General features: G+C 42.2%; 1 protein-coding gene across 13 annotated transcripts in view; it reads left to right on the top strand.

Annotated features, from left to right (window-relative positions):
• The window catches only part of Macf1 (microtubule actin crosslinking factor 1), a 331,824-nt gene that overhangs the window by 269,922 nt on the left and 37,909 nt on the right, over positions 1–23,993 (top strand). For 12 of the 13 annotated variants that reach the window (XM_052177285.1, XM_052177287.1, XM_052177284.1 and 9 more), the window contains 12 exons: positions 10,350–10,511; positions 10,709–10,879; positions 11,360–11,526; positions 13,018–13,177; positions 13,508–13,834; positions 14,777–14,861; positions 15,530–15,771; positions 16,534–16,740; positions 19,286–19,405; positions 19,918–20,025; positions 21,218–21,436; positions 23,020–23,223. In XM_052177285.1, coding sequence (XP_052033245.1) covers positions 10,350–10,511; positions 10,709–10,879; positions 11,360–11,526; positions 13,018–13,177; positions 13,508–13,834; positions 14,777–14,861; positions 15,530–15,771; positions 16,534–16,740; positions 19,286–19,405; positions 19,918–20,025; positions 21,218–21,436; positions 23,020–23,223 — 2,172 coding nt within the window. Of the gene's footprint in view, positions 1–160; positions 4,664–10,349; positions 10,512–10,708; positions 10,880–11,359; positions 11,527–13,017; positions 13,178–13,507; positions 13,835–14,776; positions 14,862–15,529; positions 15,772–16,533; positions 16,741–19,285; positions 19,406–19,917; positions 20,026–21,217; positions 21,437–23,019; positions 23,224–23,993 lie in introns of those variants that run through there. The other variant, XM_052177289.1, reaches the window with a different exon arrangement.

Genomic DNA, 23,993 nt, shown 5'->3' with positions numbered 1-23,993 from the left:
CGCCTTGGTCTCCAATCCTTGCCCCCGCCCCCTCCCCTCCCGGCGGGGCTCCCTGTAGGCCCCGCCCCCATCCTCCTCCCTAGCTGTCCCCGCGGCGCGCTCCCGGGCTTCCAAGGGGGCTGCCCGGGCGGGGCGGCGGCTGTGGCGGGGCTGGAAGGGGGAGGAGATCCGCCCGCCACCCGAGCACTTCCAGCCCGCGGCGTGTGAGCGGGCCGCGCGGCGTGAGAGAGGCGGGCTCGCCCCCCTCGTGCGGCCGGAGCGGAGCCTTTTGTTCCCGGCCAGAAGTTTGCATGCCGGGACCGTGACAGCTGCGGGCGGGGAGAACGGCTGCAGGGCCGGCGGCGTGGTGGAGAAAAGAGGCGACTGCTTGTCATGCAGCCCACGACGCGGCGGCCGGGGGCCCGCGACCTGCAGAGGCCAGGGAGGCGGCGCCCACAGGACACGGGACTTTCTGCCGCCGGAGGGACAAACTAACTTCCTGAGCGCTAGATCCAAGGCCGGCCCGCCGGGAGCCACCTGCAAGGTTGCGGTGAGGCGACCCTGGCCCTCCGGGGCGCGAGGCATGGCGCGGGTTTGCGGGCGGTGCTAAGTGGGTCCTTCAGACTGCCTCTTGGCCGCTGCCGCAGCCTGCCCGCCTTCTGAAAGGCCCGGCGCGGGCCTCCAGTCGCCTTGTTTTGCGGCCACGATTCAGTGTTGGCTTGGAAGCCACAACAATGCCATGATGTTTTGGAGACAGGAAGCCCCAAGCTGGCCCCGAATGAAGGACTTCCTGTGTTTAAAGTTGCAGGAATATCCGCTGACCCGCCCTGTTCAAATGCAAACACCCCAACTAGAGAGAACGAATGGCTAATTCAGACCAGCTGGACTCTTCAGGGCTGAACACAGGATAAAATGAAAGGAATTCTTAGGAGCTTGGACCATACTTGAAAGCTAAAGAGGGTGTGCCATTGTTATTAAAGGACATAGTTGATATAAATTTTCTGCTTCCAACTCAGCTTCGGTGAGAATCCAGTATAACTAGATATTGAATAAGACTTGTCAATATCAAATGATTTTTTTTGCTGACTGAATTTGAAAGGGCTTTAGAAAAGTAAAACCAGAAGCCATACAAGTAATTATTTTATGCTTGTTGATTAAGTATATCATTTGTCTGTCTGCAGTTATGAGGCTGCTAGTCTGTGAGGAAAAACCTGTTTGTCGTCTTAGGGTTTCCCCAAAATGGTTTCAAATTGGGACCTTCCAGATCTTTCTGGAAGGCAGATGCAATTGGTGGTTTGTAGTATAAACATGTAAGAGGACTTACAATTCATGTAGAATGTATTTTGAGAGAACCTGTGGGAAAAAAACTTTTGAAAGATTGATGGTTTATCTTTATTGAAAAAGTATGGGTAAGCCACTTAGCAGGCCAGACTGTTTAAGACGGAACCCCACCTGCCTGGGAAAAGGGGAAGATGAGGATGGCTATATAGAAGATTGCTATGTTCCACAGCGGTCTATATACGATACAATGAGGATAAATGAACAGATTGACCAGGGGTCAAAACTTAATCAGACATCAAAAAGCACCATGGAGAAGATGGAAGGAAGTACCATATCCAGCAATGGTACATTAGGCACATCATCTAATGTTTTTGAATCTAGAGTGCCAGAGAGCAAGAAGCTGGATGAGAGGATAATATTTGATGCATTAAAGCTAAGCAGTGATGTGCAGAAGTCAGCACCCGTGCCACCCAGACGTCGGCCAAATGCAGAGCGCAAAGATAATGTTAACAGGAGGTCGTGGAAGTCCTTCATGCCACCCAACTTCCCAGAATTTGCAGAAAGGATGGAGGCTTCTCTCAGTGAGGTCTCAGAAGCCGGTGCTTCAAACCCTTCCTTGCAAGAGAAAAAAGAATCCAGTTCTGCATTGACAGAAAGTTCTGGTCACTTTGACAACAGGGAACCTCAGTCTGAGTTCGTTACTTTGGAACACATGTCCAAATCTGTAGATATTCCAGAAGTGCAAAATGTAAAAAATTTGAGAGACTGCCAGGACTTCAAATTCCAACAACACAGTGAGAGTTCTCCCCACGAATTCCAGCCTCTAAACTCAGAAGCTGCAGCAGCAAGTGGTAACACAGATGAAATGCAGGAGCACAGATTCTCAAGTGCAACCTGGCCCAGGGCCATGAAATGTTCCTCCAAGGGAGGCTTCAGTGAGAAAGAGAAGCAGCACCCCCTTGGGGACACTGCCTGCGCTGTGGAACTACCACCTCTCTCTCCTTGCCTGAGTGAAGAGCTGTTGGATCCAGAATTCCATATGCTTGTAACACCTAGCCTGAGAGAAAAAACTGAGTCTGAGTTAAAATTTGAGGAGGATGAGCGATGGATCATGATGGAGGCAGAGGAGGAGTGGGAGGAAGAGAGATTGTCTGAGAAAAGAAAGAATCTTGTAGTTACAAATGAGGAGACTGCCATAGCAGATCCTCTTGAAGAAAGTGACCAAGCAAACTCAGTAGCTGTGGTAGAGGACGGATCTGATTGTGTGGCTGTCTTTGGAACTTCTGACCATCTAGCTCTTCATCAGATGTGCTGCTCTGTTGACCTGCAGCCAACTAAGGATCAGCCTGCATCTGTTCCCGAGGGTACTCCCCCTGACTCTACCTGTGTGCCTACAGGTGATGATGTTATCAGTGAGATGAAAAACAGACCTGCTCAGGGGCTAGAGGGTCCGACTTCAGGGCTCCAGTGCCCTGCTGAAGAAGAGCAGCTCTCTGACACAGATTCTGTGCAAATGTTTCTTGAACTTGAAAAGGAATGTTTATGTGAAGAAGGAGTAACTTCTTCAGCTGAGCTGCTGAGTCAGGCCTCTTCTGAAGGGCTGGCCCCAACCCAGGATGCAGAAGATTCGCTTTTAATTAGTCATTTTCCAGGAGCTGCCTTAGAACAGGAACAGCATGTTGGTTTTCTAAGTGTGAGGATAAAGGACCTTGACACTGGATTAGATGGTGAACATTGCAATGCCCTGGATTCTTCTCAGGTGCCTAAAGCTGTTGAACTTAGTGCTCACCCTGATAGCGGGAGGGATACCTCCACTATTAGCAAAGAGTGTGATAAAGTGCCTTTTAGCCCCAAGATTGGTGGAGAATTTAAGCCTCTGGCTGATCTGGAGCCTCTTGGAGAGCTGGACACAGGAGGATTGCTCAACTCTAATCTCAGAGCCTCTTGTGAAGAAAACCTGCCAGTCTTTATTGCTTCTGAGCTAGCCAAAGAAAATGGCAATTTGTCCCAGGTAGACTGCACTCAAACTGAGGGAAATGTAGAGGAGTATATGGAAAGGATCTCTCTCAGTTTTGCTTTTAACTATGAACAAGATGTTACCTCAGGACCTGAAGTAGAGGTGTTCTCATCTGATTCAAATTTATTAACTGATGAAATTCAGTTAGAAAGTGGAAAGGGAGCTCTAATTAGTCAAGAAAATAACAATCTGGCATCTTTGGGAAATGTCGACCCTTGTGAATTGTCCTTGGAGAAAGTTTGTGATAAGGATGGTGAAACAAAAGAGCCGGATTGTCAAGGGAAGCTTTTAGGGAGTGGAGCTCCAGCACAGTTTCTTACAGACTTCCAGAGGAGGTCTTCTGAGTCAGAGGTTCTGAGTCTGCACCTGCTGGCTGGAGAACTGAGACTCAGTAAAGCTAGAGCTGAAACCATGAGTGATAGAGAACCTCAGCTGAGTATGGCTTTATCACAGGAAGGAGAGATAGAATTGAGAGATTTAGATTCAACCCTGAACATCTTTCCAGAGGAACAAATCACCAAAGCCAGTAACACTGTACCAGGCTTAGAAGAATGGATATCCAGCCAACAGAGGCCTGCCCCAGCTGCTGTAGTGCCCTTGGTAGAAGATGCCCCGAATGCCGTAGCACCCATGCCAGGAGAAGATATCCCAGCTACAGCATTCACTGCCTTGGAGGGGCCTGCTGCCAAAGCCTCTGCCTCAGAGGGAACTGCTGTAATTACTCCAATAGTGCCCATCCCAGAGGAGGATATCCCAGTAGCTTCAGTGGTTATCTTAATGGAGAATGTGACGGCTACTGCATTATCAGCCCCAGAACAGGTTGCAGCCACAACTGGTGCAGTGCCTCCAGTGGAGACTGTTACAGTGCCCATCATAGATGAAGATGTTACCTCAGAGGAACCTGACACTCAGGCTGCTCAAGTGTTCTTCCCAGAGGAACCTGCCATACTGACTCCTGCAGAGCCCACCTCAGAGGAGCCAGATACTCCAACAGTTCCAATGTCTATTGCAGAGGAGTCTAACACGCCTCCTTCTGCAGGGCCTACACCAGAGGAGTCTCCTGCCCCAGCCCTCGAAGAACTTACCCCAGAGAAGCCTGATACTCAAGTGGTTAGTATGTTCATCCCAGAATGGTCTGCCACTTCAGCTACTGCAGTGCCTGCTAAGGAAATTTTCTCTCCTGATGGACCCTTCCTGGAAGGAACTACCCACACTGATTCAGTGCCCATTTCAGAAGAAACTCCTGTTGTTGAGAATGCTTCCTCTCCTGGAATGTGGATCAAGGAAGGCCTTGATTCTTCAGCATTTGGAATAAAAGAGGTGCCTGGCACAATGCTACATGGGAAAGTGCCTCTGGCTACAACTGATGGATTAAATTCACATGAGGTAATTGTTGCTCATTTCACTGGCTGGAAAGGCCTAGAGCATAAAGTGAGAATTGCAAGTTCTCTCCCTTGGTGTTAACAAGTGGTGGCATAGGTCCTCCTATCTTTTGTTAATACTGTGCCCCTGGGCTTGTTGTTTCTAGATTTTTCTATTGAGTTTAGAGGGGAAAGTGTCTTAGTTTTCTCTGTAAAGTTTTATTTTTTATTTACATAAGTTAGAAGCCAAAAAAGTAACACATTTGTAAATAGATGGTTTAAATTTTAAAAAGCTTTTTATCAGGAAAGTGTTATTCCTCTGAAAGAAAGAGAAAGAGGAAAAGAAAAGAAAAACAAAAGAAAAAGAAAAGAAGTAGGCCTGTTTCCTAAAATCCAGAGAGTTTATGTTTTTAGTCATGTGCAGTTAGGTAAAGTTATCCTGAGCTTTGAGTGAGACCTGAGTATTTCAAGCTACTCTGGGAACTCAGATTCCTCACTGGGTGAGGCAGAACCCGGAGAGGATTGTAAGGATAAAGTGACAGTGTGTTTATGTTATCGCAAACGAGATTTCAGCCACTGACCATCTCCCTTCATCCTGTAAACAGATTTGCAGATATCACAGAAGTAGCTTAGGCGGAAGCAATGTAAACATACAAATGTGTGGGGGTGGAGGGTGTTGGCTTGGGGTTTTGTTTGCTTTTTCAAGACTGGGTTTCACTATGTAGCTCTGGCTATCCTGGCACTTAACTCTGTAGCCTAGGCTGGCCTCAAACTCACAGAGATCTTCCTGCTTCTACCTCCTGAGTGCTAGATTAAAGGCATTTGCAGCCACTGCATCAACACCTGCCAGAAGAATGTGCGTTTCTTAAAGCCATAGGCATACTCAGGGAAAACTCAGTGTGCAATTATAGTCATCTTGCAAAATTGCTTTTATGTTCTTAAGTCACTTTCCTTTTCTACACTTTTGTTTCTGAATCTATAAAATGAGAGCATGTACAACGGTATCCTCTTGGGTCTTTTAACTTGGAGGTATTTGTTTTGTTTTGCTACAAAGTCTTGCTTTATGGTCCAGGCTAACTTTCAAGCTCTAAATTCTCTTGACTCTGCCGCTAAGTGCTGGGATTAATTATACCCAGCTCTCTAAAATTCTTAGACAACAGAATGTGGAAGAGAATAATTGAAGCAGTGTTCCACTGCTTTAAGTAGTTGAGTGAGGAGGTTGTTTGGGTTTTCCCAATCCCCAGGTCCCAGAAGAGTTCTTCCTCACAATTGCATTATTAATGGACCAGTGAAGATCAGTTTTCTATAATATCACTGGGAACTACATAAGGTGGGTCCTCTCATCTTCCTCATCACACAGCCTTCCATAGCAAACTTAACCTCTTAGAATACCAACTAGACATACAACAAATTATTTTGATTGTGCCCCCTAAGCTGCCAGCTTTGCTGCAAATCCTCCTGCTTAGCTGAATGATGGTAGCTCCCTCTTGGGCTCAACAGTTATCTTGTTAGGTAGCTTCTTGCCAAGTTAGAATTTGTTACCTGGGTTTTATGGGATGTGGAATTGATAACGGAATTTGCAGTTACCCCTCAAGTTAGAACAGTAGGCCAGTGACAGAATAATTCCTTGTGCAGGCATTCTTGAAATATGAAATACTTCTTGTATACAGCCCACAGCAGCAGTCAGTAAAAAGTGATTAAATATAAAAAAAAAGAACTAATCTGATCTGCATATAGAGGAATTTAGAGAAATCCTCAATACTGGTCTGTCTCTGGGATATGTAATCCTCCAAGGACCCTCCAGGTATAGGAGATCCTTGCTTATGAAGTTTTATTTCTCGTAAAATGACAGGAGAAGGAAATTGTGCCATCCCACCTTTGAAAAGTTGTCATTCTTGGAAGTGGTGTTATTTTAAGTAGAGTGCCACTGTGTAGTCCTGATTGCCCTGGAACTCTCTATGTAGAGGCTAGTCACAGAGATTTCCCTGCCTCTGGCTTTGGAATTAAAGTTCTGGGATTAAAGGTATACACCACCCATATCCTGCTATTTTGGAAATATTTATTGAACCCAGGAGTCATAATGAATATCTACAATCTGAGCACTTGGGTCACAAGGGTGAGCTGGGGGATACTTGAGGTTAGCCTGGGCTTTATAAAATGGGGCAGCCTAAGCTGTAAGTGAGGATGGGGAGGGGACAGGGAAAGACATATTACTGAAATAATTAGTTGGATTTTTAAAAGATGTTTTTCAGAGGTGGACATGTCTGATTGGTAGAGTTCTTGCCTGGTTGCACAAGTCCAGGGTCCATTTGTAGCACTGCAGGGAAAGGAAAAGTGTTTTTTCCAAGGTTGTATAAATTCCAATTTTTATATATTTAGACAGTATTTTTGGCATATGTGGGTGTTGAGACAGGGTCCTATTCTGGTTGGTCTGGAATTCACTGTGTAAGTCCAGACTGACCTCGGACTTATAGCAGTCCTCCTGCATCAGCTTCCTGAGTGCTGACACTGTAGGTGCGAATCACCATACCTGGCTTTTAGGGGTGGGTTAGAGGCAAAGGAACTTACTGTTTCTACGCAGAGAAATTTTGGACTCAACAAGTGATCATAACCTGGAATTTGATTTAGAGTAAAATGCTTCAGAGCTTATGTGCAAATGCATGTGGTGTATACCTGGCTAAAAATACAAAATTTCTGTTCTTTCTTAAAATATAAACTGCATAATAAGTAATAGCAAGAGCTCGGCTAGAAAAAGCTAAATGTCAGTTTAATTGTTTCTATATTGTGATCTCAGGCTACTAAAAGCAGTCCCCAGTTACTTAAACCCCTGCCTATAAGTTCCCTCAATCTTATTTACAGTCAGAAGTTCAGAGGAAAAGGGGCAGCCTTTTATTACGAAGTAGAGTTTCTGTAAAATTAAAATTTGCCAAGGAACTCTTTAAGCAAAAATAGGGGAACATCCCAACAATTCAGTGTCTGAGTGTCCAGCTGATAGGCAGATCTGTCATGAGTTTGTTTGCTTTCCCCTAAGCAATTTCTATACAAGGAGTCATTCATTCAAGAAATAAATAATTACTGAGTATCAACTTTGTGCCAGATCCTAGCCTCTTGCAGTGAATAGAACTGGCATGGTGCCTGCCCTTGTGGGCCTTACAGTAGCATGTGGGAGGCAGACATGAAGCACAAAAATGGCTCTTGTAAATATATCATTATAAACTGACAGAGGAGGTTTGGAGACAATTGCATAGAGGCAAAAAATACTTTGGAAGTAAAATTAAGACCTGTTGATGGCTTTTGTGGTGAAGGTGTGTCATATATCCAGGATGACATAGATTCTGGTTTATATAGTTAAGTACAAACTGGACAGTAGTAAATTATTGATTTCAAGAACAGATGTTAGGATTTGATTTAGGAAGAAGTAAATTTGAAGGAATGAGAAAATGAGAGGTACTGTTTCTTTGGAACCATTAGGTTCAAGGTAAGTGGTTGGTGTGTAGATAGCAGGAAAGCAGTTGGATGTGTGGACCTGAAGCTTAGAAGAGAAAATTAAGTCATAAACATTTGTTAGAGTTAATAATTATAGTGGTAGTTTAAATTGCCCAGGAAGGACCTTAAAAGAAAGGAGATAGCTAGGCATGGTGATGTGCACCTACTAAGGCAAGAGGTTCATGAGTTCCAGGCTAGCCTAAGCTACGTAGTAAATCTTCTGTCAAATAAAGAAAAAATTTTAAGAAAGCCTTAGGACTAACATTCTCTATCTGGAGGTTAAGAAAGAGGAGAAAGAGAACAAACCATCAAAAAAGATCAGCCAGGATTCAAATGGAAAACACACTACTACCAAAAAGTAACTACAGCCAGTAATCACAAACACAGAAATAAAAACAAATCTTTAAAAGATAGCTTGGATGTATTTGATTGGCCTGAGTTCCCCTTTGTCCTCCATTTCTAATCCCCACCACCTTCAATCCTTTATCTATCCCCATCCTCACTCCTCTTGGTTTTTCTTCAAATTGAGGTCTCTAATGTTTCAGAATAGAGCTCTGTGGTACTTGTGGGTTTTTTTCCCCTGTATTTGTTGAAGCTGATTTTTTTGTTTGTTTGTTTTTTGTTTTTTGGGTTTTTCGAGACAGGGTTTCTCTGTGTAGCCCTGGCTGTCCTGGAACTCACTCTGTAGACCAGGCTGCCCTCAACTCAGAAATCCACCTGCCACTGCCTTCCCAAGTGCTGGGATTAAAGGCGTGTGCCACCACAGCCTGGCTTGAAGCTGAATGTTGCTTAATGAAATACAATACGATTAAGTTGTAATGTAAAGTGGTGTGTCCTGGTGATTTCCTTCATGACCTTTTTGAGTTTTTGCTGGGCTTTTCCCTCTCTATGGACTGACCTATCCATCCATAGGCATTCCTTTGAATTTAGATTCCTAACCACAGTGTGTTAAAGAATGAAATTAGTCTTCCTTCAGCATTCAGTTCTCTCTTAGGTTTATTTTGTCCTCTTTTGTTTTCTGTCTTCCTCTGGCTTTAATAGATGTACCTAACTTACTGAAACTGAAAAAAAAAATCTTTATATAGAAGAAAAGGGGACAAAAAAGAAATATAGCAAAGCTGGTAAAAATTGGCTAATTGTATGTTCTAGTAATTGAGAGAAACCAATTCTGAAGGACAAATGTTTATATCATTCTTTCTCTTAAGATTATGCATTTGGCAAATGTGTGTGAAAACTAAAGTTTTAGCATTTCTTTGTTTTATTTTTGTTTTTGAGGTAAGGTCTCATGTACTCCAGAGAGGCCTCAAACTGTGTATGTAATTGAAGATGATTGTGAACCTTCACTTGAGTGCTGAGATTATGTAGGCTTGGTGGCTTACACCAGTTTTCCTAAGTACCATTTTTTCATTTTAACTTTTGAATTTAGAAATGTCTATGTTGTACTATAGTAGATAAAAATGGACATTGTTTACAACACTTATTCCGTTTTAAATTTTTTGTTTCATTATGGACATGATCCATGGTCTCATCTTTTAAGGTATGTTATATACCTATGCCTTACTTGGTACATGTGTCAGAGTTGTAGGCACATTTCCTCTTGTAGACTGGGGGGAGGGGAGGGACTGTTTCAAGATGATTGGTTGCATGTGGTCTGTGGCCCTGAAGCAGAGTGAAGTTAAATGACCACAGGGGTATTAAGCTATGAGCTTTGCATTTTTCACACTGCTGATTTGTTTTGACTGACTGAATTACCCATCCTAGCCAGGAAAGTGTGCTGCCTCTTGTCAGGGGTCAAATGGCTATTCTCCAAGGTATTTTTCCAAGAACTTAAGCACTTGTAATTTGATACCATCTGTCCCTTTCAGGATTCAAGTACATTGCATTTATTTTATAATATGTTAATACTAATACTTCACTGTTCCCTGTAGCTTTTAACATTAAAAATTAAGCAACTGATTTGAAAGAGTCACTAGGTTAAAAACCTAAGTAGTGTTATAACTGCCCCTTGGTGTATGTTACATATGAGGGTACATAAGAAGATATGTAAATGAAACATAAACTCGCGTGTCTCCTTGGTACTTCACTATTCTAGTGCTTACATTTCCCCTTTGTTCCTTGTTCTTCTTCATTAAGTCATAATTTCTCAAGAATGACCAGTTACTATATGTGATGTAGACAATTTAATATCCTTTAAAGTAAAGCTGCTTTTCTTTGCAATCCTCCAGCTGTTTCAGAAAGAACAAGTGGATCCTCTTCAGGTGAAATTGCAGCAGGTGAATGGACTTGGCCAGGGATTAATTCAGAGTGCAGGAAAAAACTGTGACGTGCAGGGTTTAGAACATGACATGGACGAAATTAATACTCGATGGAATACACTGAATAAAAAGGTGAGCTGATGAGCAGGTGACACTTGTGCTGGGACTGGAAGGGGCAAATAAGAGACATCTAGACCTGAGATTGCCCTTGAGACTAAATGCCAATACAATTAATTGTTGCCCTCTGTAACTAAGTGTATTAGTAGTAGTTAAAATATAGTACTGTTCTCTTCTTCCTTGAACTTGAGCTCTCCATATCTGTGACACAGGTTGCACAAAGAATCGCACAACTGCAGGAGGCGTTGTTACATTGTGGGAAATTTCAAGATGCCTTAGAGCCATTGCTCAGCTGGTTGACAGATACCGAGGAGCTCATAGCCAATCAGAAGCCTCCGTCTGCTGAGTATAAAGTAGTGAAAGCACAGATCCAAGAACAGAAGGTAAGTGGGAGCGTGGAGACAGTGAACTGAAGCAGCCAGTGACAGACAACACGTTGTTTATAGCTTAAGGAGCAAGTCAGGAGTCAGAAGAGCTTGACCTATGTGTGTCCTCCTGAGAGGAAAAGTGGAAATGGATTTTTACTGGTTTACTCTGGCGTTTCTTAGACTGAGAAAGTTACACACTTGTTCATGTGTCATATTGTAAGATCAGCAATATTTGAAATAATGTTAAGTGTCGTATATGAGTTGTTTTCTGAGATTCTATGGCTGACCTAGAGTTCACTATGTAGCCCAGGCTGGCCTTGGACTCAGAGATCTTCCTGCCTCTGCATCCTAAGTATTGGAACAAAAGGTGTGCACCACCATTCCTAGCAAATGTACTTGTCTCTTAACTCAAAGGATAATATAGTGACAGCCATGGTTTATTTTTTAAATGGTCCTTTGTTGTTACTGTCCTTTCTTTTTACACACATGCCACAGTTGCTCCAGCGACTCCTAGATGATCGAAAGGCCACAGTGGATATGCTTCAAGCAGAAGGAGGCAGAATAGCCCAGTCAGCTGAGCTGGCTGATAGAGAGAAGATCACTGGGCAGCTGGAGAGTCTTGAAAGTAGATGGACTGAGCTCCTCAGCAAGGCAGCAGCCAGGTAAGGGATTTGAGCCGTGTTGGGATTGTTCTGTTCCATATTTGATTACAGTCACTGAAGTGTTTTACAAGCTCCTGGATAGTTCATATATTGCTTTGGAGAGTATTCAGTGGCTGTCACTAATGGGTGGTAAGTGTTTAGAGATAATCCATATATCACTCTCAGGAACTGAACTTTAATTGCTCACAGATTTTGAGATCAGAGATACTTGATGTGAGTAGTGGCAGTGCTGCCTTGGAGTCACTGTTCTAAATAATGGACGCGGACCCCTGGCCTTCTAGCCAACTGACAGTCCCGAGGTTTATTTTTCTCCTTTATAAACAGTGTTTTAATGGTTGGAATTGAAACTTGACATGCCTCTTTTCTGTTAGTTTACACTGATACTTGATTTTTTTTTGCATCCTAAGCTAGGATACTGTTTAATGTATAGGCATTCAAGAGATACGTATTTTCTAATAAAATAGGCTTGCTAAATGTAACTTGGATAAAGGAAATGTTAAGTTTTACTAAAATATATCACACAATCCTGCCCCTGCCCTCATACCAAGGATTGAATTTAGGACTTCATCTATGCTGGACAAAAGTTCTGCTACTAAGCAGCATGTCCCAGCAGTACCAGGCCTTCTAAGATGGCCATCGTTCACTCTGTTCTCGAAACCCAGCGTTAAGACCTTTCATTACTAATTTGGTGCTCATACAGGTCTGTTGCTTATTTCTGTTTTGTTTGGTTTTGTTTTGTTTTTTTAATCTAAGACAGCTTCCTCTCACCTTTTTAATTTATGGTGTATTTAAAACCCAAGTTTAACATAGACAGTAGATAGAATTTAAGATTCCAAATGACCTATAAAGTATGCACGTGCTTGTCTTAAATTTGGCTTAAAATTGTCAGAAGCCTAAGTGACAATTTGGGAGGGACTTTTTGCTCACCGGAGCAAACTACTTTGGTTTTCACATGTTCTCTTAACTCACATACAGGGATAAGACATAAAAACAGTTGATTTGAGGCTCCTTTAAGTCCTCTTCATTGTGGTGTGTGTTCAGGTGGTGCACATGATGCATCCTATTCTGATATGTGTCAGTGTGGTCACATGTGTCAGATGTGCACAGGCAGTTACAATTGGACAGTCCCTGTCCTCCCTGACATGTGCGGCAGAACAGGGCATCATGTCATGGAGAGTGCTTGAAGAGCTCCTGCCATCCTTAGCCTGCCACTGCTCATGAGGAATTAGAGAAGTCTTTGTCTTAAGCCATCAGGGTTAGCTTTCATTTAAGCATGGGATAATTAGCCTACCCACCTTAGAGAAGGTCCACAGAAAATGATACTGTGAAAACTTTTACAACTGCAAAGTAGTACTACCTAGTAACGTGTGTTCTGTTTACTATGAGCATTTAAATCATGCCTGGTAAAAACTGCTCTTATACTGAATTTAATACTGCATGACTCATAATGTGACTTTCTGTCTGAGCAACTTGTTCTATGTATTTGTGTAGGCAAAAACAGCTGGAAGATATCTTGGTTCTGGCTAAACAATTCCATGAGACAGCTGAGCCTATTTCTGACTTCTTATCTGTCACAGAGAAAAAGCTTGCTAACTCGGAACCTGTTGGCACTCAAACTGCCAAAATACACCAGCAAATTATTCGTCACAAGGTAGGAAGGTGCTGCTATAGATGAAACAGAGCCAGAGGTAGAGACTGGACAGCTGCAGCATTCTCTAGAAGATGCTTTATGGACTTTTTAGTTTAAGATAAGAGGTCGTGTTAGTACTTGGAAAAGTTACATTGGGTTGGAGTAAAGTAGACATTGACTAAGAGGTAATCATCAAAGGGGAGCAAAATAGCTTCTGTTACTTTTCATATTGTTTTAGCTGTGCAACAGGTGAATTTTTATTTTAATTTGTTCTGTTATTTGTTATTCATTGTTTCATGTTTGCTTTTCATTTACTTTTTTGTTACTCATTTTTTCCATCTGGATTTCCAGGCTCTAGAGGAAGAAATAGAAAACCATGCAACAGATGTGCACCAGGCAGTTACAATTGGGCAGTCTCTCTCCTCCCTGACATGTCCGGCAGAACAGGGCATCATGTCAGAAAAGCTAGACTCATTGCAGGCCCGATACAGTGAAATTCAAGACCGGTGCTGTCGGAAAGCATCCCTGCTTGAGCAGGCACTGTTCAATGCTAGATTGTTCGGGGAGGATGAGGTGGAGGTGCTCAATTGGCTGGCTGAGGTTGAGGACAAGCTCAGTACAGTGTTCGTAAAGGATTACAGACAGGATGTCCTGCAGAAACAGCATGCCGACCACCTGGTATTTGTGTTTTCATTCTTACAGTTATGTTACTGGATTATTTTGTCATTCTGATGTGCATTTCTTTTTCTTTTCATTTCTTTTTTCCCCTTCATTCCAAACACTTCAACTTTATTGTGTACATAGTATATTTATACATGTAAGTGCATGGTTGAGTTATTGCCAAGTACTAATTCTTTTTGGATAGTTCCATGAATAAATACTTGTATTTTACAAGCTGAACTGATGATTCTAGATTATACAGGTTAGAGTCAGGGTCCATTCCAATTGCACATTGGGTAATTATATCAATGGATTGGTAGGTTTTCATCTGAGCAGATGAGAGCATTCTGTAACAAAACCACATATGTCTGAATGGTATCTATAATCTCATCATGTACTTGTAACTTAATATTTCTGAAATCCAAGAGATTCTGTATCTTATACATTATGCCTGTTTTGATCTTTTTTAAATTATGTGTCTGTGTGTATATGTGCATGTCAGTGCAGAGGCCAAACAAGTCAGATCTGTGTGGACGTGGATACCAGCTGCCTTGTGGTGGTGGGACTCAAACTCAGGTTCTCTGGAAGAGTAGTCCCTGTTCTTAACTGCTGAGCCATCTCTCCAGCCATGTTTCAGTTTGCTTTATGAGGTCTCTTTATTGTAGACATACTGGGCATTTTTGTTATATTCATTTCTAAACTTCCTGTGTTCAAGTTTGATATCTGTTGATTGGTAAAGCTGATTTTACCCTAAATCTTTTCCATCTGGCACAAAAGAGAGCTTGCCTATAAAACACTTCTTGTCTTTAACAGAGTTATGAAAGAGATACATATAGAAATCAACTCTGACTTTAAACTGAGCTGCTAACACATCTCCTTAGGTGCTGTCCTTTAAAGCTCTCAGAGTTCTTCCCTTTGTTGTGCCATAGATTTGAAATTAATGCTATTCTTTCCTTTCAGGCTTTAAATGAAGAGATTATTAATAGAAAGAAGAATGTAGATCAAGCTATTAAAAATGGTCAGGCTCTTCTAAAACAAACTACAGGTACTTTGGAAAGTATACCTCTTAGCACCTCTTTGAGGTTGTTTTATTTTATGTTTTGAGTGTTTTGCCTATATGCATATATGTGTACTACATGTGTACCCAGTACCCTCAGAGTCCAGAGGAGGGCATTGGGTCCCCTGGAAGTAGAGGCACAGGTCGTTATGAACCACCATATGCTTTTTGGAACCAAATATGGGTCCTCTAAGCCATCTTGTCAGCCTTATCTCTGTATCTTAAAGATCATAAGCATCTAGCATTGATCTATGGGAACCTTGCTGATTATATTGCTGTATATACTCCACAAAAGCTGGTAACATGTTCATTTTCTGCTAAATCTTTTGAAAACTACAAGACTTAGTTGTCTTATATCTGACTGTAGATGACAATTCCTCCTACCTCCTAATATATTGAATATCAGCATTGTCTGTAAAGTTTTGGAAACATCTAGCAACACCTGCAGTTTGATTTTGTGCTTAATCTCAGGAATGATTATGTGTTTAAGGGTTCATTTCCAGTTTCCCCTCAGTTTGGGATGTTAGGTGAAATCAGGACATGCAAGAGTCTATGAAATTTAAGCTCTGGTTTAAAGACAGGATTAGTGGGCTCCTTCCTTTACTCTCCATCCTGAGAGCTCCTTCATGTGAACAGAGGTGCACTGTTCTTCACAGGTGAGGAGGTGTTACTCATCCAGGAGAAGCTGGACGGAATAAAGACCCGTTATGCAGATATCACGGTCACTAGCTCCAAGGCTCTCAGAACTTTAGAACAAGCCCGGCAGCTGGCCACCAAGTTCCATTCTACCTATGAGGAACTAACTGGGTGGCTGAGGGAGGTGGAGGAGGAGCTGGCAGCCAGTGGAGGACAGTCTCCCACAGGGGAGCAAATACCCCAGTTTCAACAAAGACAGAAGGTAAGCCATCATTTTAAACTGTAACAGGGAAAGAAGTTTCATCTTTATCTGAATCATGTCTCCTTACCTTTACCTTAGAACTAAACCAAATGTACTTCTGCTTTCTCTTTTGTGTACTCATGACAATAAGATTTTACATAAAGACAAGTATAAGACTGTAGTCTGAAGAAGAAAGAAGTCAATTTTCCAGGTGCCTAGGAAGTTTGCTTGCTGTGTCACATATAATTAGCCTTCACCGGTCATTCTCTGTTTGGGGACACTGTTTGGAGACCAGGAGACTAGTGAAAAGGAGTCGAGGGAGATGGATGAGGGCACTGGAAGGGAAAGAATAAGAACAAAGCAAGGAAAGGAATTACATGGGGGAGGTGCTTCATAGTGACTTCTGATTCTGCTGCAGGATCAAAAGCAGTTCTTGATACACAGAAAGTCTATGTGAATTTTTGTTATGTTAAATGACCCTAGTTAGAGCATTAAAGAATAGAAAGGAAGGAAGGAAGAAAGGACGGAAGGAAAGGAAAAAGGAAAGGAAAAAGGAAAGGATTTTACACAGATGACGTGACTCAAATCTTGGTAAGTAAGCAGCACCTAAACCAAAAGTCAGGTTTCAAAATGATTGAAAATGTGAGGCAGAGAAAAAAGAGCTGAAGGAAGGAGGTCAGGGCCCTGCTGGGATGTGTGCTGGAGATAGGCTTCCCCCACCCCCAACACACTGCTGATGGGCTTAATTTAGTAAGGCGTGGCCTGAAAACCTTCCCTCCTTAGGAACTGAAGAAGGAGGTCATGGAGCACAGGCTGGTGTTGGACACAGTGAACGAGGTGAGCCGTGCTCTCCTGGAGCTGGTGCCCTGGAGAGCCAGAGAAGGACTGGACAAACTGGTGTCTGATGCCAACGAGCAGTACAAACTGCTCAGTGACACTGTTGGACAGAGGGTAGACGAAATTGATGCTGCCATTCAAAGATCACAACAGGTACTATGTGTAATGCTATGTGCTAGTGTTTTAGGTCGTGGGATGTATGTGTGGTGTCCAGTGCTATAACCTACATAAGTACAGGTCAAGAAGAATAATAAGATCAAAATAAATAGAACAAACATACTTTAGTAACAGGGAAACACTTGGAAGAGGTTTGATCCAGATTAGAACCAAAATGTTCAACCACTTGGTACAGAGAAAAACTTGCAAGAGTCCTATGTTAAAACATTTTTTTTTGGTTTTTTGGTTTTTTGGGGGGGAGGGTTTGTTAGTTTGTTTTACTTTCATATGTGTGGGTGTTTTGTTTGCATATGTCTGTACATAGTGTTTATACCTGATACTAGAAGAAACTAGAAGAGGGCCAACACATGGGGTCTGTAAACCAAACCCAGGTCCTTTAAAAGAGCTCTTAACCTCTCCCTCCAACCCTGACTTCCCACCTCCCCTATATAGGATCTTACTATGTAACTCCATCTTAGCCTTAAGTTCACAGAAACCCACCTGCCTCTGCCTGCTGGAACTCCGGGTTTGGGTGTGCAGCACCACTCTTTTAGCATTAGATGGAAAGGGAAAGATACCAAGAACTATAATTACTCTCAAATATGCAAACCAAAATAGCACAGCCAGCCAAAAGAGAATCTTTTAGTAAACACAGGTGTCATGTTTCCCTTTTTTCCTTCTGCTCTGGGGGTTGGGGATGGGAGGGGCACATCTTCATCTTCCTAAGGCATCACTGTCACACATTTAGCTGGTCATGCACGTATTACTGTGCCATAATCACACACTCCCTCTTTTCCCATTACTGGGTGATTCTTTGGACTCACAGTGATAAATGTTTTCTGAACTATGAAGACTTTTTTTGATGCCAGCTACATCCCCAATTTGTCTTTAGGTTCCCCCTAATCAGTGCCAGTTATCTTCAATTATAGTGTATTATGCTTGGGAAACTGGGTTCTCACATACCCCCTATACACTTTGAGACAGTGTGATGTGGCCTGGTCAGTCCCCCAACTCACATTTCCTGAACTAAGTCTAATGCTTCCATATCCCAAGTGCTAGGATATAGGCCTTCTCCATCATGTCCAGTTCATTACTTTTCTCTTTAAATATAGGTTTAGCAACCTCTATTCCAAAAATGTGAAGTATTCCAAAATCTAGAAAATGCTAAACCAGTAATGTCTATATAAATATTCTAAAATTAAGAATACTTCTGTTCCTAAGCATTTTTTTTTTTTTTTTGATTTGGTTTCTTTGAGAGAAGGTTTCTCTGTATAGCCCTGGCTGTCCTGGAACTCACTCTGTAGACCAGGCTGGCCTTGAACTCAGAAATCTGCCTGCCTCTGCCTCCCAGAGTGCTGGGATTATAGGTGTGGTTTTTATTATATTTGGTTTGCCACCACCCAGCCTAAGCATTTCTGATAAAGGGAGGTCTTATTTAAGGTTTATTGCTGTGAAGAAATACTATGACCAAGTCAACTCTTATAAAGGAAAACATTTTTCTTATTTATTTATTTATTTATTTATTTATTTATTTATTTATTTAATGTATGTGTGTGCTCTATCTGCATATGCATCTGAGTGTCAGAAGAGGGCATCAGATTCTAGTATAGATGGTTATGAGCCACCATATGGTTGCTGGGAATTGAAGTCAGTACCTCTAAAAGAGAAGCAGACAATGTTCTTAACTACTGAGACATCTCTCTAGCCCCCAATGGAAAACATTTACTTGATGCTGGCTTGCAATTTCAGAGATTTAATCCATTATCATCATGGTGGCTAGAGAAGGAGCTAAGAGTTCTATGTCTTGATCTACAGGCAGCAGAAGGGGACTGTGTCACACTGGCCAGACTTAAGCATATATAATAATACCTTAAAGCCAGTCTCCACAGTGACACACTTCCTCTAACAAGGCCACACTTCCTTATAGTGTCACTCTTTGAGCCACACTTTCAAACACATGAGTCTGTGGAGGATCCAAACCTCTTCAAACCACCACAAGAACTTAAACTAAACAGAGGTTAAAACTGAAGAAAAGGTTATGAAGATTAGAGAACAAGTTTTATAACTTCTTTTGAAGAAGTTGAATTCTAACTTTTCAATATCTTAGTTGTAATTTTATTTTTGTTTTTGAAATTTTTGTTAATTTTGTGTGTGAGACAAGGAATACCTGTGTAATACAAGCTGGCCTCATACTTTCAATCCTCCTGCCTCAGCCTCCCAAGTGATAGAATTATAGGCATGTACTCATTACCACAGCCAGCCTAAAGTATCACATGTCATCCCTGTCCTTCCTATGGTGCTGGGGACTGCACCCACAGCCTCATGCGTGTTCAGGAAGTGCTCTACCATTTGCCACAAAGCAGCACCCCCCCACCCCCCATAGCTTGGGTAGTGATTCTTAATGAAATTGTTCTCAGTTTTGAATTTACTTTTTGAGGAACAACTATATTTCTGAAATCAGGGCTTTTCTGTGTTGGATAATTTATAGATGTAGGAAGAGAAGTTGGCTGTGTATAACTTGTTCATTTCTCCTGACTCTTAGTACGAGCAGGCTGCCGATGCCGAACTCGCCTGGGTTGCTGAAACAAAGAGAAAGCTGATGGCACTTGGTTCAATTCGTCTAGAACAAGACCAGACTACTGCTCAGCTGCAGGTGCAAAAGGTAAATACAGAAGAGCCAGGCACTCCCCGTGTCCTAACTGGGAGAATGTGTAGCATCTCAGGTTAAGTAGACAGGTTTTTTTGTTTTTTTGGGGTTTTTGGGGGTTTTTTTTTTTGGATTTGGTTTTTTTCGAGACAGGATTTCTCTGTGTAGCCCTGGCTGTCCTGGAACTCACTCTGTAGACCCAGGCTGGCCTCGAACTCAGAAATCTGCCTGCCTCTGCCTCCCAGAGTTCTGGGATTACAGGCGTGCGCCACCACCGCCCAGCAAGTAGACAGGTTTAATAAGTGATGGTAGGGGTCAATCTATAAATACTTGAGTGAGAAAAATATATTTTGTTTTGTTTTGTGGAAAAGGATAAATAAACCTTTGAATCTGAGAAAGAATAGTTAGCAACTTCTTAAATATTTTTAAAGCTAGGAATTTCATTTGTCTTGTCTAACATTTTACCAGTACAGGCACAGAGCAGGGTCCTCTCACTTCCTGATTTAATCATAGTTCACTTTTCAAAGGCTTTCTCCATTGACATTATTCGACACAAAGATTCAATGGATGAGCTCTTCAGTCACCGTGGTGAAATCTTTAGCACATGTGGAGAGGAGCAGAAGGCTGTACTGCAGGTGAGTTATTCATGCTATTTTTTTTTAAATAAGTTTATTTATTTACATCCCAGTTGAAGCTTCCCCTCCCTCCTATCCTCTCAATCCCTCCCTCTTCCCTCCCTTCCCTCCTTTTCCTCTCCCTTTCACAGGAAAGGGGAGGCCTCCCATGGATGTCAACTCATCTTGGCATGTCAAGTTGCAGTAGGACTAGGTACTTAGGTACTTCTTCTCCTCTTGAGCCTAGCTAGACAAGGCAGCCCAGCTGGGGGAGGGAGATCCACAAGTAGACAACAGAGTCAGAGACAGCCCTGGCCAGCTTCAGGTGTCAGGGGTCCTGCGTGAAAACCAAGCTACACATCTGTTACATATGTGTAGGGGGCCTAGGTCATGCTGCTATTCTTAGTCATGGTAAATTGAAAGCGAAACTACAAAATAATGTTTTAAAATATTTTTCTTTTATCTGCTGGACTTTGTGATTACTGGTGGTTAGGTCAGGGCGTGGTAGTACATGCCTATAATCTGAGCACTTGAGAGAGTGAGGCAAGAGAATCTCAAGTTCCAGACTAGTCTGTGTTGTATTGGACATGATCTCAAAAGTGCCACACAAGGTGTGTGGTAAGCACTGTTTTCTCTCATGAGGGGTGGGGGAGACTTGAGCTGTTCCTTTTAAGCATCTGAAAAGTAAGTGCTGGGTTTAGAAACTTTTTCTTTTTTTTTTAAGCCAGCACTTTGCAATGTCTGGTTGCCTATTTTGTTGGGCTAATGTTGTCTCATTGTTGTATCTTTTTTGTTTTGTTGTTATTTTGTTTGTTTGTTTGTTTGTTTGTTTGGAACTGAGCCCTTGCTGCTGTGGAGCTCACAGAAATGGCCTGGCTCTGCCTCACCACCACACCTAGCCCTAGATTATTTTTATTATGTCTTTCTTGTGCTGTTTTATTATCTTTTAAGCTAAATTCATACTTTTCATAGTCTAGAAGTAATGCATATGTATGATAGTTCCATTTGAACTATGAAGAAGAAACTTTAAAAAAAACCTACTTATTCATTAGTCTATCTTTGTTAATTTAGTGTTTCTTAATACTTGCTTGTGGTAAGTATGTGTGTGATTTTGTTTGAAGCCTTTATACAGACCTGCAGTTTTTGTTGTTAAAGAAAAAAAATTCTAATAGTAATCCCTTTTTTTTTCTTTTTCTTTTACTATCTGTCTCAGGAGAAAACCGAGTGCCTAATACAGCAGTACGAAGCTGTCAGCCTGCTTAACTCTGAGCGCTATGCTCGCCTAGAGCGAGCACAGGTCTTAGTGAACCAGTTCTGGGAAACTTATGAAGAGCTTAGCCCCTGGGCTGAGGAAACCCTGGTGTTGATAGCACAGCTGCCTCCTCCAGCTGTGGACCATGAGCAGCTCAGACAGCAGCAGGAAGAGATGAGGGTAAGGAGCATGGCCATTCTTTCTCTCTGGTGAAAATGGGCCTTTATAAGGCCCGCAGGAGGAGTTTCACTTACAACATTAATTCCTAACCAGAATTTCTTTTTGTGATGAAAATTCATGTTAAATTTTTCATCATTTAGTATTAATTGATTAAAGAATAAGATGTGTCAAGAAGCTATCCAGCCAGGCTTAGTAGCGTATGCATTCTGGATGTGGGGACAGCCTGGGGTACAGAGAAGTTCTAGTCCAGGCTGCATGATAGCAAAAGGTTAAATTAAATGAGAAAGACATTTAAAACACCTTTTATATATAGGGATAAAAAAAGAGCTAACTAGGCCTGGGTTGTAGCTCATATTTGTCATGTGCCTGAGGCCCAGAGTTTGATCCCCAGTCTACAAGGAAAAAAAAAAAGAACCAGCTAAAACTCAAGGAAAATTGCAATATTTCTGAGACTTTTCAGGTATTATTAGGTGTGACTGGATGGCCCTTCTGCTTGATTCAGTAAGAGCTGTGAAAGAACCAATCAGAGAGCATTTGTCTCCTACACTTAAGACAAAAGAGAAATTTATAGATGTATCAACTAAAACTGTGACTATGAGAAATGCTTTACTTTTAAGTGTTCATTTCTGGTTTATGATTTCTCCTTAGTACTATTTATTTATTTATTTATTTATTTATTTTAGTGAAGGGAGCTGACTTCTACAAGTTCACCTCTGATTTTCTTTTGGGGGGGTTGTTTATTTATTTCAGACACACCAGAAGAGGGCATCAGACCCCATTGCTGGTGGTTGTGAGCCACCATGTGGTTGCTGGGAACTGAACTCAGGACCTCTGGAAGAGCAGCCAGTGCTCTCAACCACTGAGCCATCTCTCAGGCCCTCCCATATTTCTTTAAGTGAAAAGTGTGAACTGGACATAGCAGTAAAGCCAGAGTGGTTGAGTTACCAGATGATTGCTATTCTCAAGCTACCCTGCTTGGCTGACTCAGTCTGAAGTGTAGATGTACTAAGCTAACGACTGACATGACTTCCTTACTGATAGGACCTCTGATCTGGTTTGGGAAATTAAGTGACTTATGTAGCTAGAGCCCAAAACTCCCCATAAACAAGGAGAAGACAGGACTTGCTGATTCTTTTTGTTTTGTTTTGTTTTGTTTTGTTTTGTTGTTTTTTGGTTTTTTGGGGGGTTTTTTTGTTTTGTTTTGTTTTGTTTTTTGTTTTTTCGAGACAAAGTTTCTCTGTGTAGCCCTGGCTGTCCTGAAACTCACTTTGTAGACCAGGCTGGCCTCGAACTCAGAGATCCACCTGCCTCTGCCTCCCAAGTGCTGGGATTAAAGGTGTGCACCACCACTGCCCGGCTGGACTTGCTAATTCTAACAACTCAGTTTGTTCTTCTCAAAGCTATTACCTCTGATCACAGTATCTAAATCTGAAATCTAAATCTAAAACTGGTGTGAACATGCTTGCTATTTTTGATTTGTTATGACCTGGGAAACCTCACTCTTGGCCTCACTCCTTATGTTTTTGTTGATTATTGCTTGTTCTCTTCACTCATTATATTTTAATTCATATTTCTTCCCATAGCAACTAAGGGAATCCATTGCTGAACACAAACCTCATATTGATAAGATACTAAAAATAGGTCCACAACTAAAGGAGCTAAACCCTGAGGAAGGGAAAATGGTCGAAGAAAAATACCAGAAAGCAGAAAACATGTATGCCCAAATAAAAGATGAGGTGCGCCAGCGGGCCCTGGCTCTGGATGAGGCTGTGTCCCAGTCTGCTCAGGTATGTGTGACTGACTATATTAGGACACTCAGCTGCGCACTAGCCCAAGCAGAGCTGCTCTGTTGGCGATCCATCATCTGGAGAGCAGGAAAGCGTCTGCTGGGTTTGTTCCCAGCATCGGTGCTCTGATGCTGGGTGAGAGGAGAAGTGCAGCCTGGCTGGGATGTGTAACTGTTTATCGATGGTTTCCTTGAAAACTTCATGCTACGATAACTCTTGAGCAAGGACGATTTGAGGATGAATTAATTTTGTAGATCCCAAACCAGTAATTACCTCAACAAAGTCAGGTTCCAACTGGGCCTGTTAATGGTAAGATTTAGAATGGCAGCACATAACATGAACAGCCAACTTTCAGTTCAGGAAAAAAATATGGATCCAAAGGGCGAAGTACACCAAAGAGGAGGGAAATCCACCAACAGTAGACTTTACAGCACATAGCTGCACCCTTCTCAACTAATACATTACTGTTGGTGGCACGTTGTCGTGTCTGGGTGTTTTACTCCTGTGTTGAGTCAGTATTTTTGGTCAATACTTGTACTTACTCAAGTTTCCCACTCCCGTCCCATCTCACCCCATTGTGGAATGTGTTCCTTTGTGTTGTTGCCGCCTGCTCCTGTCTTCCTCACACCGCCTCATCCCATTGTTGTGTTGACTACGCCCACCATTGCAGATCACAGAGGTAAGGTGCCACTCACTCCCATGGGAACCCATTTCTCAGAGAGCTGAGAGCTAAGGACATTGCTAGAAGAAAGCATCCCTTACCTTTTATG

The sequence above is a fragment of the Apodemus sylvaticus genome, chromosome 3, assembly GCF_947179515.1.
Source record: "Apodemus sylvaticus chromosome 3, mApoSyl1.1, whole genome shotgun sequence".
In the NCBI taxonomy this organism is placed as follows: Eukaryota; Metazoa; Chordata; class Mammalia; order Rodentia; family Muridae; genus Apodemus; species Apodemus sylvaticus.
The sequence above is the reverse complement of the archived record's forward strand: the minus strand, read 5'-3'. Positions and strand labels throughout refer to the sequence as shown.